The sequence below is a fragment of the Pectinophora gossypiella genome, chromosome Z (genome assembly GCF_024362695.1).
Source record: "Pectinophora gossypiella chromosome Z, ilPecGoss1.1, whole genome shotgun sequence".
Classification (NCBI taxonomy): Eukaryota; Metazoa; Arthropoda; class Insecta; order Lepidoptera; family Gelechiidae; genus Pectinophora; species Pectinophora gossypiella.
The window spans coordinates 3,745,373-3,762,643 of record NC_065433.1 but is presented as its reverse complement, the minus strand read 5'-3'; the positions used below and the strand labels follow the sequence as shown (position 1 = coordinate 3,762,643).

Here is a 17,271-nt window from a genome sequence, read left to right as displayed (position 1 = left end):
ACACTATACAGTGCCATCTATATTGATTTTGAGGAACTTACCCTGGAAAATCCCCCATTCATCTAAAAAAGAAATATTGCAATTTGACACTTGCGCATAAAAGTGCGCGCAATATGCTTTTTTAGATGAATCGCTTCAATGTGGCCTTTTTAACCCCCTATGGTAATATAATGAATTATGTTTAGTCATGTAGTCTTATCTATTGCTTTATATAGAATGATATATATTGCTAAAGAGATAAGTTCTGACCTACTAATTTGTTTATTTACATTTACTATGATTAGATGATTTTCTTTCTATGTTTTGTGGAATGAAGCAATTGTTAGCGTGTCATGATTAGTTTGTATGGCACGCTATTAGATTTTGCGGTGCGTGTTGAGCTATCCTAAGTATTCAGCTGTTGATATTTGTGTTGTATTGACATAATATTGGCGTCGTTGATACAGCGTGACGCACGCGCACTCGTGGAAGCTGCTGAAGCCTCACATGTTCGCCGTCATCCAGGATGTTCTGTTCCCGCTCATGTCGTACTCCGAAGCGGACGAGGAGCTCTGGAACACCGACCCTCATGAATACATACGACTGAAATTTGGTAAGCACCTGCTCATCATATCTACCAATAAATATAAAATTAGTTCCTTATTTCAACACACATTCTCAAGTAATATCTATATATCTCGCACGACACGGCCAACTTTTCATCTCAAGTCTTGTCCATGGCTCTAGATATATTCGAAGACTTCGTTTCACCTGTGACTGCAGCTCAGACTCTTCTCATATCCTGCTGTAAAAAGAGGAAAGATATGTTGGAGCGCACAATGAACCTGTGCATGCAAGTGTTGACGAGTCAGAACGGCGAGTATGGCCCGCGGCAGCGGGACGGCGCCCTGCACATGGTGGGCACTCTCAACGACATTCTTATGAAGAAGAAGTATTACAAGGAGGAGATCGACTCGCTCCTGAGCCAGTACGTGTTCCCGGAGTTCCACAGCAACCTGGGGCACATGCGCGCTCGCGCCTGTTGGACGCTGCAGTGCTTCGCGGCAGTACGGTTCAAGAACGACGCGCTCCTCATGGAGGCGGTGCGGCTCGCTGTCAACGCGCTCATCAACGACACGGAGTTGCCCGTCAAGGTGGAGGCTGCCATCGCCATACAGATGCTGCTCACCTCGCAGGAGAAGGTGCACAAATTCCTCGAGCCGCAGGTCAAGCCCGTCACGTCCGAGCTGCTCAAGCTGATCAGAGAGACAGAGAACGACAACATTGCAAATGTGCTGCAAAAGATCGTGCCATTGTACACGGAGCAGCTGTTGCCGATGGCGTTCGAGATAATGGAACACTTGGCGACGACGTTCAGCAAGGTGATCGAGACGGACTCGGGCACGGATGAGAAGGCCATCACGGCGATGGGGCTGCTCAATACCATGGAGACCGTGCTCAACGTGATGGAGGACAACCCCGAGATCATGGCGCAGCTCGAGAAGACCGTGCTGAGGGTCGTCGGGCACATACTGCATCACAACATTATTGGTGAGTTGGTACAATACTTTTATGATCTTTGTAGGTCCAGCTTGCATTTTGTTTGGATTACATGGATTCATTTTTCACTTCATTTTTTTTTTATTTCAGAGTACTATGAAGAGGCCATGACACTGCTGTGCAACCTGACCGACAACGCGATATCGGAGGACATGTGGAAGGTTCTAGAGCTGCTGTACCAGGTGTTCGAAAAGGAAGGCTTCGACTATTTCACAGACATGATGCCGGTGCTACACAACTACATCACAGTAGACACTAACGCGTTCCTCTCCAATGAAAACCACATATTGGCTATGTTCAACATGGCTAAAGCTGTAAGTATTGGCTATATGTAACTATATACAAGCAAAAGACAATCCTACATGTCCGTAGCGTTGTCCCGTTCTTCACGAGATCCACTTACCTAACCTGATTCGACAAGTCCGGTTTTTTGTAGTCGCGACTGCCTTATTTGACCTTCCATTTAGAGAGAAAATCATCCCAATATGGGTTAGGTCCCATACCTCCGAAACGCATATCTAAAAAAAATCGTAAGTTGTCTATAATTAGAGCTCAAGCTCATTGTACGTCCATCATGTTGAGTTAAGATTATTCAGACAATTTCTATGATATATTCAAAGTTCAGTAGTAGGTACCCAATGTTACGTCCCTCAAGCGTCGTACGATATTCTGAAATAAGAAAAACAATAGGAAGATACTTTATTCGGGTATAATAAGGGTTATGCAAGCTAAAACTCTTTTGTTAAATGGTTAGCAGAAAAGCTTTGGCCTATTTTATAAGGAGTGTAGAAGCCTTCAATCATATATGTTGGTAGAAGCACAGTTGCATGCAAAAACGCGTCAATTCTAATGATAATACTTCAAGTATTTTGAAATAGTCCTAAAGTATCATACGATTTACGCTAATTTTAACCTTAAATAACATAGATAACCATGTAAAACGCGACTATAACGAAACTCATCGCTGTTATAACGACTAACTATGAGGGTGCCATTTTTTAAAATTAAAAAATATCTTTATTCAGTAGGTAACATAGTTACTTTGGAGGACTAGGGCCCTGTGCTGGGAGGTTTTCTGGCCACGTCTTTCCCTCAGCGTTACAGATTCCAATGTGGTAGTTTTACAGCTAGTTACATAATATGTAATTTAATTTTTTGACGTTCAAAAAGCGCTAACTTTGTAAGCCAATTTTGAAAAATATTTTTGAATTTTGAATCGTTATTTTTTTTATATAAAGAACGTCTCATCCGCCTAAAACTACTGCGGCTTCTCACAACCTATAAAGAAATGGCAACAGTACATCTACAGGTACAATGATCGATTCAGAAGCGTTGTTATTACGTTTTAAAACGGTTGAAGGATGTGGCAATGGTACTGAAATAGGCGTAATGGTTGCAACCTTTGAATAAATTATACAACTGGGGGACTTGGTATGCCAGACGCCGTTATTGTCATTATATATTTAAAATTACTTTTGACTCGGGCGTCGTTAGCGCATTACGTTGCAGTTAGTACGGTCACGTGCATTAATATGTACACACTTTGGTACCATGTCACATTAACTTTTTTGACAAATTGAACTGTAAGTCTCACTAAATGTCAAAATGTTAGTGCGACAGAGTCCTAAAGTGGGTACATTATATTGCTCATGACTGTACACAAGGTCTAGTAGATTAGCTTAACACTTTCATGAACATGGGCTACCAGCCAATTGACCTTTGATCCAATCATGGTATAAGAACACCAGGTCTGCTCCTAAACTGCCTATATACGTCCCACTGCTGGGCACAGGCCTCCCCTCAATCAACCGGAGGGGGTATGGAGCATACTCCACCACGCTGCTCCAGTGCGGGTTGGTGGAGGTGTTTTTACGGCCAATAGCCGGGACCAACGGCTTAACGTGCCCTCCGAAGCACGGAATCATCTTACTTTTTCGGACAATCAGGTGACTCAAGCCTGAAAAGTCCTTACCAAACAAAGGACAGTCTCACACAGTGATTTCGACAATGTCCCCATCGGGAATCGAACCCGGACCTCCAGATCGTGAGCGTAACGCTCTAACCACTAGACCACGGAGGCTGTGCAGGTCTGCTCAATCCTATAAAAAGCCGCCATTGCTAGCCCTATAATGACGTAAGTGTTACCACTGTGTTACCATTAAATTGGTATCCAACATTCTAACGACGTAAAATTTTATTATTGAAAATTAAAAGAATTACTAATGTATTTAACTAATATTACTTGTCACATGTATAAAAATCATTGAAACTGTAAGTAAATCGTTTAGTAAATCTTCAAAATTTCCTTGCAAAGTAAATATAAAAACATTGATTGTGTGTATTTTTTTTTTCAACTGGGCTAACCTTGAAATGTTAGCTGCCACTTTTGAGCATACCTGGTTTTCTTATACCATGTATACAATGGTATGACACTTGAAATCGGAACAGCCTTGATAGTATTAAATAATCTCCGTTATTCCATTTGCTTTATGTAATTTGCAAGTTCATCAATCAATGCTCTGCCCGACCCATTGATGATAACATCAATGAACTAATAGTAACATTTATATGTTACTATTTGGTCTGAACAATCAATAACAATCTCGAGAATGCAGTTGCATGCGGATTTTATTGTTATATTCTGAATTGTTGTAAGATTAACATAGGGTAGAAAAAATACCTAGGGGAAGCCGAATATAAATTAATGACACGTCGCTAGAAAAACAAATCTGAAATTTGCTCTGCTCTCTCTAAAGTGAATGAATGCTTTCTCTGTGCACCAATTTGGATGAAAACTGGAAGCTCAAATCTAAGCGGCAGTCTTAGGCAGCACTTTTGAGTGTCCCTAAATTTTGACAGTTCTCCATACTGCCCAGCTAAGATTAGTTACGAAAAAGAAAAGCCATCTGTTGGAAAAAGGCTGTTTTATTTTTTCTTCTTTCCAAACATTAGGGATTAAATGTAAAACTATGATTTTGCAGTTAAATGCTGCGCATAGGGTTGTAGTGTAAAATAACCTAATATGTTTGTTTACTTATATAATATGGGGAACTGTCAAAGAACACTCGACAGTAGCGATACCTGATGGGAGAAATAAGCAGTTATTATTTTAACATTTTTGTAACATTTTTATTTATATGCTGTTCTGGGAGCAATTAAAAAACATAGAAAACGTTCATCTGCTTGTCTTCCCGGGCATGTCGTAAAAACCGACAGAGGGATTGTGTCCTCTAACATGATGGACTAATGTTATGGGCTGATCCCTTATCACCATAAGGTTCATCATATCCAGCTTACGACATAGTATCAACAGTGGCTGCAAGTTGTCTTTGATTACTTGTGGCTCTGCCCACCCCATTAGGGGTTACGGGCGTGAGTTTATGTATGTATGTATGTATGTTTTATTTAACTATAGCATGCTGTGCGTTATTTCCTTTTTAGTTTTATGTGCTTACTATTTTGGCCTGTCTATACATCATTTACCCTATACTTTAGTCTTCATCTTAGTGTTTGTGGTATATATTTTTTGTATTTTTTTATGTAAATCATCTCCCTTGACTTTTGATTATTATAATTCCCGCACATTAAGTACATTACTTGCACTCTAATTAGATTATAATGCGACTAAGCATCAGTGGGGTTAGCCGATTATGACAATCGACATTGCTAAAAACATATGGTATAATTGTGGCTACCCCCTCCTTAACCCTTTCACGGACAGAGACCATGGGTCATTGATGGTTCATAATACTTAGGTAGTATGTTACCTTGGAATCGGAATGTCTGTAGACGTTCTGTCCTTGAAAGTGTTAAATAAGCAATTAAGTATGTTTAGTTTTTGTTTATCATTAATCGTTTTCCGTGTCCTTTCCGTTTTATATCCATGTTACCCTAACTTTGATGATTGGGTAAATGCGAAGGCGATGCCATTCAAGGAAAAATAAGATATTATGACACCTTATTTCAATCCCATTTTTTATCAGTGCGACTATCTCATTTCTAAAACGTTTGCAACTTGGCTAAGGCCTTGTATCACTACTGACGAATAATAATACGAAATTAGGATTGTGATACTACAAAAGTTAACATAAATATTAAAAAAAGTTAAATTACTTCAATTCAAACAGTATTTTTTGGTATCTCCCTCCTTTTTTGAAATCGAAACAGTAACTTCTTCATGACAAATCTAACTATAAATTGCTTCCTAGACCAACTTTGATTTGACGCTATTGTTGTAAAGGTTGCTCTTCACTTGCACGAAATGTAAGCCCGAGTTAAAATGGGCTGACGAGTTAAGCTATTATTGGGTAACCACTCGCCGCCTGTTTGTACGCTCCAGCGACTTGGCGAAAGCTTTAGAAATACTAAGTGAATGCTATTGCGAAAACCATTTTGCATGCGTCTTTATAGTTTAAAACTCGCTGCATACAGTGGCGGCGTCAGGTTCGTTCGTGGGTTTCTGGCTGGGGTTTTTTGTAATGCTGTATGTTCGAATTGTATGTGATGCTGTACGCACGCGTTTGTACAAAATTTCTCAACCATAGAGTAAAGAATCATACTAATTACATAAACGGCCTATATACGTCCCACTGCTAGGCACAGGCCAACCGGAGGGGATATGGAGCACACTCCACCACGCTGCTCCACTGTAAAAATTTCGTTCGATCGTTTCACTCGTTACTCGTGGTTCACTACTTGCGAATACCAGTGTAACTATTATAACAATACATACATAGAGCATTTTGAAGCCTTGCGTAATCATAATCAATAAGTGATTAAAGAAATTGTTTATTGAAAGCATGAGGAAATCAGAATAAAGATCTTGTTACGAAGTAAGAATGAAATGTACATTCATATCAGACTCATCATGATAAGTTACTCTATTCTTAATTTTACCCAATTGCCGCAAGATATTGTGTTCTCATTCATTATTCTTCTCTTCCGTCCTGTGTGTTGTCCGATCAATGTCCGACGTGACCTCATCGACCCTGGTACCAGGGTTACTATTGAGCCGCCATAGGGCCGTGACATGGCTCATGTAACGACTACATACTTACTGAAGTAAATAAAATAATATTCGCGATCGACTGCTGCTGCTTGCTATGTTTTTATTCGTATGTTTATGTCCTTTGTATATGTCGTTGTGCAATAAAGTATTATTGATTGATTGATTGATTGACTGCTTAACGTGCCCTCTGAAGCACGGATCATCTTACTTTAGGACAATCGGGTGATCGGCATGCAATGTCCTAAGCAAACTAGGGATCAGAAATCATTCATTCATTATTTATTTATTTATTTGTACGAAATAAAACAGAGACGAGGAACGTACAAACAATTTATTTTACAATAAAAATAAACACAAAAAAAGACATTAAATAAATATACATACAACACATGGGTCGTTCTTCTTTTTTATCGACAATAAAAAGACATTTTCTCGATTTATCGGATTTAACATCTTTAAAATTATAACAGCAATAAATATTTTAAAACATCATATAAAGATGTGTCTGTAGAGGACTATTTAGTGGTTCTCTTTATCTTGGTAACATACTTTTCATTGCAGGCGCATTCCAAAAAATATTGTGACAGAGTGGCCCTTTTCATCGGAGACAGCATTTCAATTTACCACTCTGTCACATAATTTTGTGAAAAACGATCAAGCTACGTTAATAACTAATTGAGGAACCGATTAGTATTTTGCTTGTATTTTGAGTATAATAAGATAACTATATTTTTGGACAATCAAAACATGAAATAAAATTCTAAAACATAACTTATCAGAAGCAGAACGAAGGACAGATCATTGTCGATAAAAAAGAAGAACAACCCACATTACATTAAATATTTATTTCCATATAATCATTTCGCATTATTCAGATGTAATGTATATGCCATGGTTGTTTCCCTGTCTTGTCGTGGAAGAATGAGGGGGCACATTTGTCCGGTCAAGTAGATTGATAATAAACTACGGAAAGAAGCCTGCTTTGTGTATACGTTACGTTATTGATTAGCACCAGTTTAACGATCGAATGTCAAGGTGAAATATTGTTGCCTCTCATTAGTCACCACGACGCCCGGTTCATGTTTCCCATAGAGAATAAAGATATAAAAAACATAAAGGAATCGTTGTGTAGGACTTACATAATTACCTCCACCACCAAATAAATTAAAAAGTGTATTTCTCTTTCCAGCAATTTTACAGAATCACATTATTAAATTTAAAAAAAATGAACATAATTGGGTAGCTTCCTAGGTCAAAGATAAATTATGAAATTCTCATTACTAAATGAAGACAGATGTGAAATAAACCTTTTCTATTTAACTTATTTAGGAATTTTAATAAATAAAAATGTAATAAGTGCGTCATTTTGTCACGTTTTTCTATGACGTCACTGGTTGCTTTTTCATACAAATGCCATAGTAATTTCGTGTTTTGTCGTTTAGTAACAAGTAACTGATATGACAAGTTGGAAACTAGCCTATGGAAAGTTGTTGGCTAAACTAGACAAATATATCAATCAGGATACCAAATGTCGGGCTATGAGTTATGATGCCAATTAAGCAGTTTAACTTAAAGACGGGTGTAGATTTTCACCTTATACCTAAGGGATAATATCAGATTGTTCTGGTAATTACAAGTGCTTGAGATTTGTGTGTATATACAGGGTATTAGTGACATCGTAACGAAAACTTTGAGGGATGATTCAGGCCATGATTCTGAGTCATCAAGTGGAATTTTCCGTCGCAAAAGTATGGAACTGAAAATAATTAAAAAAAACACAAAAATTTTCATGAATATTCAGACTGAAAATTCCACTTGATATTAACTCAGAATCATGGTCTGAATCATCCCCCTGAGTATTCGTTACGATGTCACTAACACCCAGTATATAACTAGAAAGAATCCAAGATATTGAAACGTAGTGTAACTGTTTGATCAATAAATATGTCGCGTCATAGAAATTGTATATCGATCCGGTCGTACCCAGCTGAGCGTGTCATCTATTGCCTATTGTCTTCTTCTAATAACTTCCGCCAGCTAAAAGGGTTCGATTCCCGATGGGGACATTGTCGAAATCACTTTGTGAGACTGTCCTTTGTTTGGTAAGGACTTTTCAGGCTTGAATCACCTGATTGTCCGAAAAAGTAAGATGATTTCGTGCTTCTGATGAAGTACGGAATCATCTTACTTTTTACTTACTAAGTAGCCGGGACCAACGGCTTAACGTGCCTTCTGAAGCACGGAATTTAAACAACTCTCTCAAAATTTAACATTGGTCATTAACCCGACAGAATTAAGTTGTCAGCACACGTTGATTCGCCTGGGTTATTAATTCATTTACTCATTCATTTGGAAATTAGCGTTTTTCTGTCACGCGTCCCTTTCCTTTTCGGCGGATAAGAAAATGACAGGTATAAGGTGTCTGCAGGAATCAGGGTAAACAAAAGCTTACGACTATATTTCCAATTGGGGTAGTCAGAGGTACATCCAACGCATGATGATCCAACATACGCTTCACCGACCTTCTGATTAGAAATAATAACGGGGAAACAATACTGCATAGGTTAGGGGGTTTCTACGTTTCTATTGTGTAGTTACTGCGGTGTGGTAAACAGAAACGTAATGCATACTGTTAGTTTGTAAAAAAAAAGACACTACTTTTATTATCTGTCTTTTGTCTACTCTGCATCCGCAGTCATATATTAAGAAATACCAGCAGTATAATGTACAGTTTGTTTTCTAAACCACACTAGAAATCACGCGCATACTTAACCTCACGCCTATTTCCCCCTGGAGAGACTATGGAATCCGGCGCGCTTAATTTAAAATGTTGTACAAGCTTAGCGAATTTTCTTTATACTTTGTGTTCATAAGTTCTGCCGTACCGATTAATATTGCACTTCGCAGCTGCACAAAAATGTTTATTTTTAAATATGAGTCTATTATACTTTATACTTGACATTTAGACTGTCTAGCTGGATGGAGAGGAGAGTCACGCCACGAAAGAAGTCCCCAACCCACGAACAACCACAAGAAACCCACGAACGAACCTGACGCCGCCACTGTATGCATAGAATTATCATGACTTGGTCATTTTGTTCACTGAACTCCGTGGGAAAACTTTCGTGGCGCCGACTCTAAAAAAATACACTGCGTTTTAGCCGTCTATCATCCTAAGGTTTCATTGTCCCCTTGAAAATGAATTAAAGCATAATGGACGATAATCTGACTTGTTTTCTGGGGGCGTGAGTCTCTGCCCATCCCGACAGGATTCGGGCGTGAGTAATGTCAATCTGTGACACACAGATAAATAGCATAATATCTAGAAAATAAATTGCTTCAGTGAATTTTTCATTGTCTTGTTACGTAATTAAAATGTGCTTCGAAATTCAAAATTTTCCTCTTAAATCATAAGCTTGCGACTGTATCCCAATTGGCGTAGTCAATGTACTATCGTATTATTATATATTAACATTATTTATTCCATATTCCAAAAGGGAATTCTTTTGTTACCTCTAAAATACGAAAATCCGGTAATCATATTTGTGGGTGGCAATTATTACAGATTTTATGGAAGTTTTATGATACTGTTGCCGATCGGGCACGTTATGAAACCCATACAAACACGTAATTCAATTACGGCAGCATTGTTCTATCGAGTATTTAACCCACTGCGGGCTATCTCGGTTTGCAAGCACATAACAACATAACAAGCTCACGACTATATCCCAATTGGGGTAGTTAGAGATACATTCATCGCAAGATGAAGTAAGTATCCACGCCACACCAAGCTTTCTGTTAGACCAACGTGATAGGTGGTGTGGTGAGCCGTATCGCCGTCTATAATGGTCGAGCTAACTATGCTAGTGAAAACTGCGCTTAAGATAAATTAATAACTCATCAGTCCGGTATCTAGGTTCGAACTTGCGCTCGCGTTTGATAAGCAAGCTGAACCACAGGATTATAGTGACATTTATTTTTTTTTCATTTTTCTCGTAATTTATCATAGATTATTCTCGAATGCTTGGATAGACAAATAGAGACTGATTTGGTCTCCATTGGTTTCTAATCAAACTTTTTGTTGTCAGGTCTTGAATTCGGACTCAGAGGATGAGTCCGAGATTTACGCGGCGAAACTTCTGGAAGTAATGGTGCTGCAGTGCTCCGGTAAGATCGACAACTGTCTGCCGAGCTTCGTGGAGCTGGTGCTGAATAGGCTCACCAGGAAGGTGAAGACTTCAGAGCTTAGGACTATGTTGCTACAGGTAAACATCATCGCATCACTAATGGACGATTTGGGACAGTGGTCCTTTTGGGAAGTAGACGTTTTGGACCTAAAGGATTTAAGAGCCACGCTCTTGTCGGTGTAGCATTCTCCATTCTTGTCTGTCAAAGACCAATTCCTTCACCTCCGTATAAGACACGACGTTCGCTTTCTCTTTAATTTGTTCCATGTAAGCTCTTCTTGGTCTTCCCCTTCTTCTCTTTCGTTGTAGCTTCCCTTCTATGATGTTTTTAATAAATTCGTCGTGTCTTATTAAGTGTCCAATCGTCTTGCCTCTTCTGTCCTCAATAACTCTGAATATTTGCCTCTTTTCCCTTACTGTTACTAGCATTTCCAACTTATTCTTTCCATCCTCCTCCAACGTCACATTTCAAAGGCCTCGAGTCTCTGTCTTTCTGAGTCAGCGTCCACGTTTCTCATCCATAGAGGGCTACACGCTACAGCCTTTTTACGTCCCACTGCTGGGCACAGGCCTCCCCTCAATCAACATACTTCAGAAATTCCACTTCAGTAACAAGAGATAAATATTCCTATTCACTATTATGAACGAAAAGTCAATGACCCGTGATGAATCGTCGACCACGCCGGCGGGGTCGGTATCGGGGCCCTGAAGTGTGGTGTCGCGAGCTGATTGGCTGCCTCTATGGCTAGAGTAATCGGGTCGTCGGGATCGTATATTACGTCCTTCGGACGCCGATACTTTTCAGTACCGTACTAAGTAAATAGTGGTGAAGTGTTAATAGTGAAATAATGTGCGCAGGTTCTTATAGCAATCCTGTACTGCAACCCTCACCTGCTGTTCACGATCCTGGACAAGCTACAGGAGGCGGTGCCCAACGCCTCCATCACCCAGCACTTCATCAAGCAGTGGATACACGACACCGACTGCTTTATGGGGTGAGTAGAGGACATGAGTTTACTATAGTATTCATAATACACACACATAAACAGTCTATATACGTCCCACTGCTGGGCACAGGCCTCCCCTCAATCAACCGGAGGGGGTATAGAGCATACTCCACCACGCTGCTCCACTGCGGGTTGGTGAAGGTGTTTTTACGGCTAATAGCCGGGACAAACGGCTTAACGTGCCCTCCGAAGCATGGAATCGTCTTACTTTTTCAGACAATCAGGTGATTCAAGCCTGAAAAGTCCTTACCAAACAAAGAATAGTCTCACAAAGTGATATATTTCGACTATGTCCCCATCGGGAATCGAACCCGGACCTCCAGATCGTGAGCCTAACTCTCTAACTACTAGACCACGGGGGCTGTTGTATTCATAATAAAACAAAGTAAGGCTGCTCTTGCCATAGACCTCGTAAAAGAAATAGACAACCAATCTCTGTGAAAAGATTATCCGCGGCGCAACTTGTCACAAGGGACGGTGTGTAACGACACTGTACAACCGATATTGCACTTTATTTGAACAGACATAACACTTTAATTTGCGTGAACGAACTTATACTATCTACATAACTGAATGTATACGTATTTACAACACGATACGGACGCTTTTTTAGAAAATCTCCTGAAATGTGAGTCTTATCTTTATATCTTTATAGTTTATAGGATGTCAGTGGCTCCTGCTCACTTTAGTATAACAATACAATGTGCGTGCAATAACGCTTTGTTTAGGAAATACTTAGTCTAAGGTGAGCGATGGTGGCCTGATCGCTAAGATCGATCTACCATGTATAACTGGATGTAATTCACATGTACAACTGGAATGTAACGCGGAAATAAATAGACAAATTTTATATACTCATTTACCCGTGCATTATTTAGTGTGCTTTTTCATACAAATATCATAATAATTTCGTGTTTTGACGTTTAGTAGAAAGTATCTGATTTGACTAGTTGGAAGCTAGCCTGTTCAAGTGTTGCTCCTTCAATTATTAGTGCAGCATATTTCTTAGCGATTAGGACCATAAGACAACATTGTAAAATTTTACGATAGTGATTTTGCTTTGCCTGAACTGAATGAGTTTTCTCTCTGGTCCACCTGAGGGCCGCGTGGCGTTGAACGTGTTAAAGAAAATGTACATCAACAGGCTGCACGATAGGAAACTATGCGTGCTAGGCATATGCACGCTGCTAGAGATGGGCCCGCAGCGGCCGACCCTCGACGAGGTGCTGCCCAAGCTGCTGCCGTCCTGCCTCGTGCTCTTCGACGGGCTGAAGCGCGCCTACAAGTCGCAGGCCGAAGCCGACGAGGATTCCTCCGAGGAGGAAGAGGAAGAAGATGAAGATGAAGGTAATTAGACCCTATGTAGGAGCCCGTTCTTAGTTTAAGTCTGAACACCCACTTCTCTTAATATATTTGACAAGGTAAGATAATGAAAGATGCGAGTGCAATATAAGACGATAATTATTCAGTTATTTAGTTTACAAGATAGAATTAAGGTAGAGTATCGCTTACGTTGAGATTAGTTATTACACTTAAGATTATTACTAAGTAAGTGAAATAGTCACACAGCATGAAACTAGATTGTACGTGACGTAGGTAAACTCTGTGCGGTCCGAGACCGTACATAACATAAACAACCTATAAAGATCCCACTACAGGGTGCGCCCAGTCCCCCTGCCCCCTTCAATCAATCGCGGCATGTATTGTCGCCGTACAGTGAAAACCACGTAAGCCCCTTTTTGAAAAATCACATTCGAATGTGATTTTTGTTAAGAAAACCTCGCAATAGACAAATTAGTTTCAATCCGGAGAAAAGATTGTGGTCCCTATTTTTACCCGGAATTAGAGTTGCCAGGGCTCTGGCTTAAGCCGGACATGTTTGGCTTTTTGCGGTCGTGTCCGCCCAATTTGTGCGTGTTAGGCTTGTCCGGCTTTTTGTTAGAGTCGATACCTACGACCACGGCCAGGCGAGGGCCCGGGCGGGCACAGGCGAGCGGAGACCGAACTGCGTGTGACTACACATACGATTTTCATCAGTCATCAACAACCCTACCCGGAACGAAATTAACTGAAATAAATCCAGGTTTTTCAAAAAGGCGCTTAAGGCGGTTTTACTATAAGGCGACTTTATGGAGCATACTTTAGCACGCTGCCCCATTGCGGATAAGTGAATGTGTTTTACGCCCTCCGGAGCACGCAATCAGGTGATTTCAGCCTGTAATATCCTAACTAAACTAGGAACAGTCTTATTTTGTTAGACACATCCCCACTGAAAATCGAATCCAACAACTAGACCACAGGATAGAAGTATGAAATAGTGTTTGTTTGTGTCACAGAGGTGTTGTCGAGTGACGAGGACGACCTAGAGGAGATGAGCAACGAGTACCTGGAGAATTTGGCGCGGATGGCGCTCAAGAACAGCGCGAGCCAGGGCGTCAACATGACCGCCAAGATCGACAACTACGAGAGTGACGATGACGTGAGTATACATACGTACATTCCTCTTGAGTGTGTTGTCATACCAACGGTCGACCTTAGCCTTGGGTGACTGACACATTGAAGCAATTGGGTCGTATACTAGGTTCAAGATAAATTATGAAACTGATTATTAAAGACAGATCTAAAAGTAACGAAAACCATTTTCTTTTTTCTATTTAACTTATTTATGAATTTTAATCAAGAAGATTTACCTCACGCCTCTGGGTCTTACTTGGTCGTAAGCCGCCGAAGAGTAATGGCGACCGCTCGGACTATCTGTTTCGGTCACACTTAGTCGGCAAAGTGGCACACGATATCATGACTCCGGGGTGTGCTTATATGCTGCTAATAACATACATAAAACATAAACAGCCTATGCTCCGACACACTGCTCCACTGCGGGATCTTAGTGGTGTTTTGGGCTAGTGGGACCAACGATAGCGTGGCTTCCGAACCACTGGATCATTTTACTATTTCGGACTCAACTTTCCAGTTCGTAAGGCCAACGCTCTAACCACTTTAATTTATTTGTTTTTTACAGGACGATGATGATTACGACGCTGACGACACAGCCATAGAGTGCTACACAACACCGCTCGATGACAAAGACTGCCCCGTCGACGAGTACATCAAATTCAAGAGCACACTCACTGGTATGTAAGCTTACACTCAAATAGTATTTAGAAACGATATAAGCGTCTTACCAATAAAAGTAAACAGCGGTGAACGTGTGTACTTGACAGCCAAGCAGAGTTCAATGCACGTTCAATCTAATTATTTGATTTTGCTTAGCTGTCAAATACACGTTTACCGTTTCTTTGTCATTTGGTCGCTGACGTATCTGAAATTTTTGGCAAATCTGATTTGCACCTTTTGCTAGTGTCAATAATATTGTTGAAAGGCAACTTATGAATCTACGTCATTTCGCAAGGTTGCTATAGCAAAAAAGGAAATGATAAGAAACTACAACAGCGACGCATCTTTTAAATCAATGTGGATTTTATTATGCTATCTGTTTAGTAAATAATTATTCAGAATTGGATCGTGTACTAGGCTCAAGATAAATGATGAAATTCTGATTACTAAATAAATACAGGTCTTAATGTAATGAAAAACATTTCCTTATTTCTATTTACGAATTTGAATCAAAAAACAAGTAATATTAACTCCGACAATTATTACGTTTTTCTATGACGTCATAGTGGTGCTTAAATCATACAAATTCCATAGTAATTTCGTGTTTTGACTTTCATTAAAATGTAACTGATTTAACTAGTTCGAAATTAGCCTTTTATGAGCACGTAGACCCTGAAATTATTTGTAATGTAAACCGTGTGTAAACTCATGTGTAGCTCTGTCAACAACGGAGCCGGCGTTGTACCACGCGCTGACGAGCGGACTTACCGAGGAGCAACAGACACAGTTGAACGCGGTGTTCGTGCTGGCAGATCAGCGCAAGGCGCAGCAGGATAGCAAGCGGATCGAACAGAGCGGCGGTATGTACCACGCGTTCACACCACCACACAGACCCAACTCACAAGCTTCCTAGAAATGACGACACAATTTACCCGCCTTACAAAAAAACGGCGATGGACGTGTTTTAGTATTCGACAGCCAAGCAAAGCTCATTCAAATTATATGATAATGTGTTGTGTAGTAGGTTAAAGATAAATAATTAAAATCTGAACAAACAAGGACAGGACATATACACTTCTCATCAAAAAAATCGAAACACCTTGCAAGTTTACGTTTTGTCAGGATTATCAGAAAAATGTGTACATTTAGGAATAAATGTTAAATGTCGTTTAATAGTGAGTAATATGAGCTTATCAAATCTTAATGTTAATGTTCTAAATTTAAATGAATTTTTCTTAGGTTTCGTATTTTGTTAAATGAGTCATTTTTATTCCGTATGGAGTATAAAGGAAATGGATAAAACAACACACGTAAATGAAAAAGAAAGCTAAAAAACGCTTATTTAATAACTTGTATTCCCTCCCCGAGCTCTAATTACTGCTTTCATACGGTTCTTCATCGATCGGATGAGAGTCACGATCACATGCTGTGGTATATTGTCCCATTCCTCTTGGATTGCATCTTGCAGCTGGCTAAGTGTTTCTGGGGCAGGATCTCTTGCTCGAATTCGTCTCTTTAATTCATTCCACAGATGTTCAATGGGATTCATGTCCGGGCTTTTTGCTGGCCATTCCATAATAGAGATATCGACTTCGTTAAGATAATCTCGTACGACGCCCGCGGTGTGAGCCCTAGCATTATCGTGCATGAATATGAAGCCGTTGCCAATAAAATGTGCATAGGGCATCACATGAGGCTCGAGACACTCTTCGACGTACCGATGACAGTTTAGTGCAGGCAGACGTGGCCCAGACACGAAAGCAAGCTCTGTCTTACCGTCGGCGCTGATTCCTCCCCAAACCGTCCACGAACCGCCACCATAGCTGACCTTTTCTTCAATGCAGCATTGTGCATAGCGTTCTCCGTCTCTTCTGTAGACCTTGTTCCTTCCGTCGTTACCATACAGCATAATTTTACACTCATCAGAAAAGAGAACTTTGCTCCACTGTAGGTATGACCAATTTAGGTGCTCACGTGCAAAGTTAAGGCGCGCTCTTCGATGGTCTGCAGTTAATTTCGGCCCATTTGCTGGCTTATGCGGTACCAGTCCACGATCCTTCAACCTTCTTCTAATTGTAGAGTCACTTACAGCCACCCTTCGTACAACACGAAGCCGCTGCTGCAGTTGAAAAGCGTTAAGGCGTCGATTTCTTAAAGAAGTTGTTACAATAAATCGATCATCTCGCTCAGAAGTGACCCGATTCCTGCCAGATCCTGAACGGCGCGTGAACAAACCAGTCTCCCGATAACGTTTATAGACTCTATGAACAGATGACAGGCTTAGATGCAGTCTTGCAGCCACAACACGCTGACTAAGGCCAGAATCCAGCAATGCCACAACTTGGGCGGCTTCTGTGGGCGAAGTATCCATACGTTTTAGAAAAAAAACCTTTTTTCAGACGTCCCAAAGTCACAG

The 17,271-nt window shown here is 40.3% G+C and overlaps 1 protein-coding gene across 2 annotated transcripts in view; it reads left to right on the top strand.

Moving 5' to 3' along the window:
* The window catches only part of LOC126380070 (importin-7), a 34,538-nt gene that overhangs the window by 12,177 nt on the left and 5,090 nt on the right, over nucleotides 1–17,271 (top strand). The window contains exons 5-13 of one of the 2 annotated variants that reach the window (XM_050029266.1): nucleotides 447–592; nucleotides 727–1,530; nucleotides 1,630–1,853; nucleotides 10,636–10,812; nucleotides 11,593–11,729; nucleotides 12,886–13,088; nucleotides 14,078–14,220; nucleotides 14,761–14,872; nucleotides 15,572–15,715. In XM_050029266.1, the coding sequence (XP_049885223.1) occupies nucleotides 447–592; nucleotides 727–1,530; nucleotides 1,630–1,853; nucleotides 10,636–10,812; nucleotides 11,593–11,729; nucleotides 12,886–13,088; nucleotides 14,078–14,220; nucleotides 14,761–14,872; nucleotides 15,572–15,715 (2,090 nt within the window). Of the gene's footprint in view, nucleotides 1–446; nucleotides 593–708; nucleotides 1,531–1,629; nucleotides 1,854–10,635; nucleotides 10,813–11,592; nucleotides 11,730–12,885; nucleotides 13,089–14,077; nucleotides 14,221–14,760; nucleotides 14,873–15,571; nucleotides 15,716–17,271 lie in introns of both variants that reach the window. The other variant, XM_050029265.1, reaches the window with a different exon arrangement.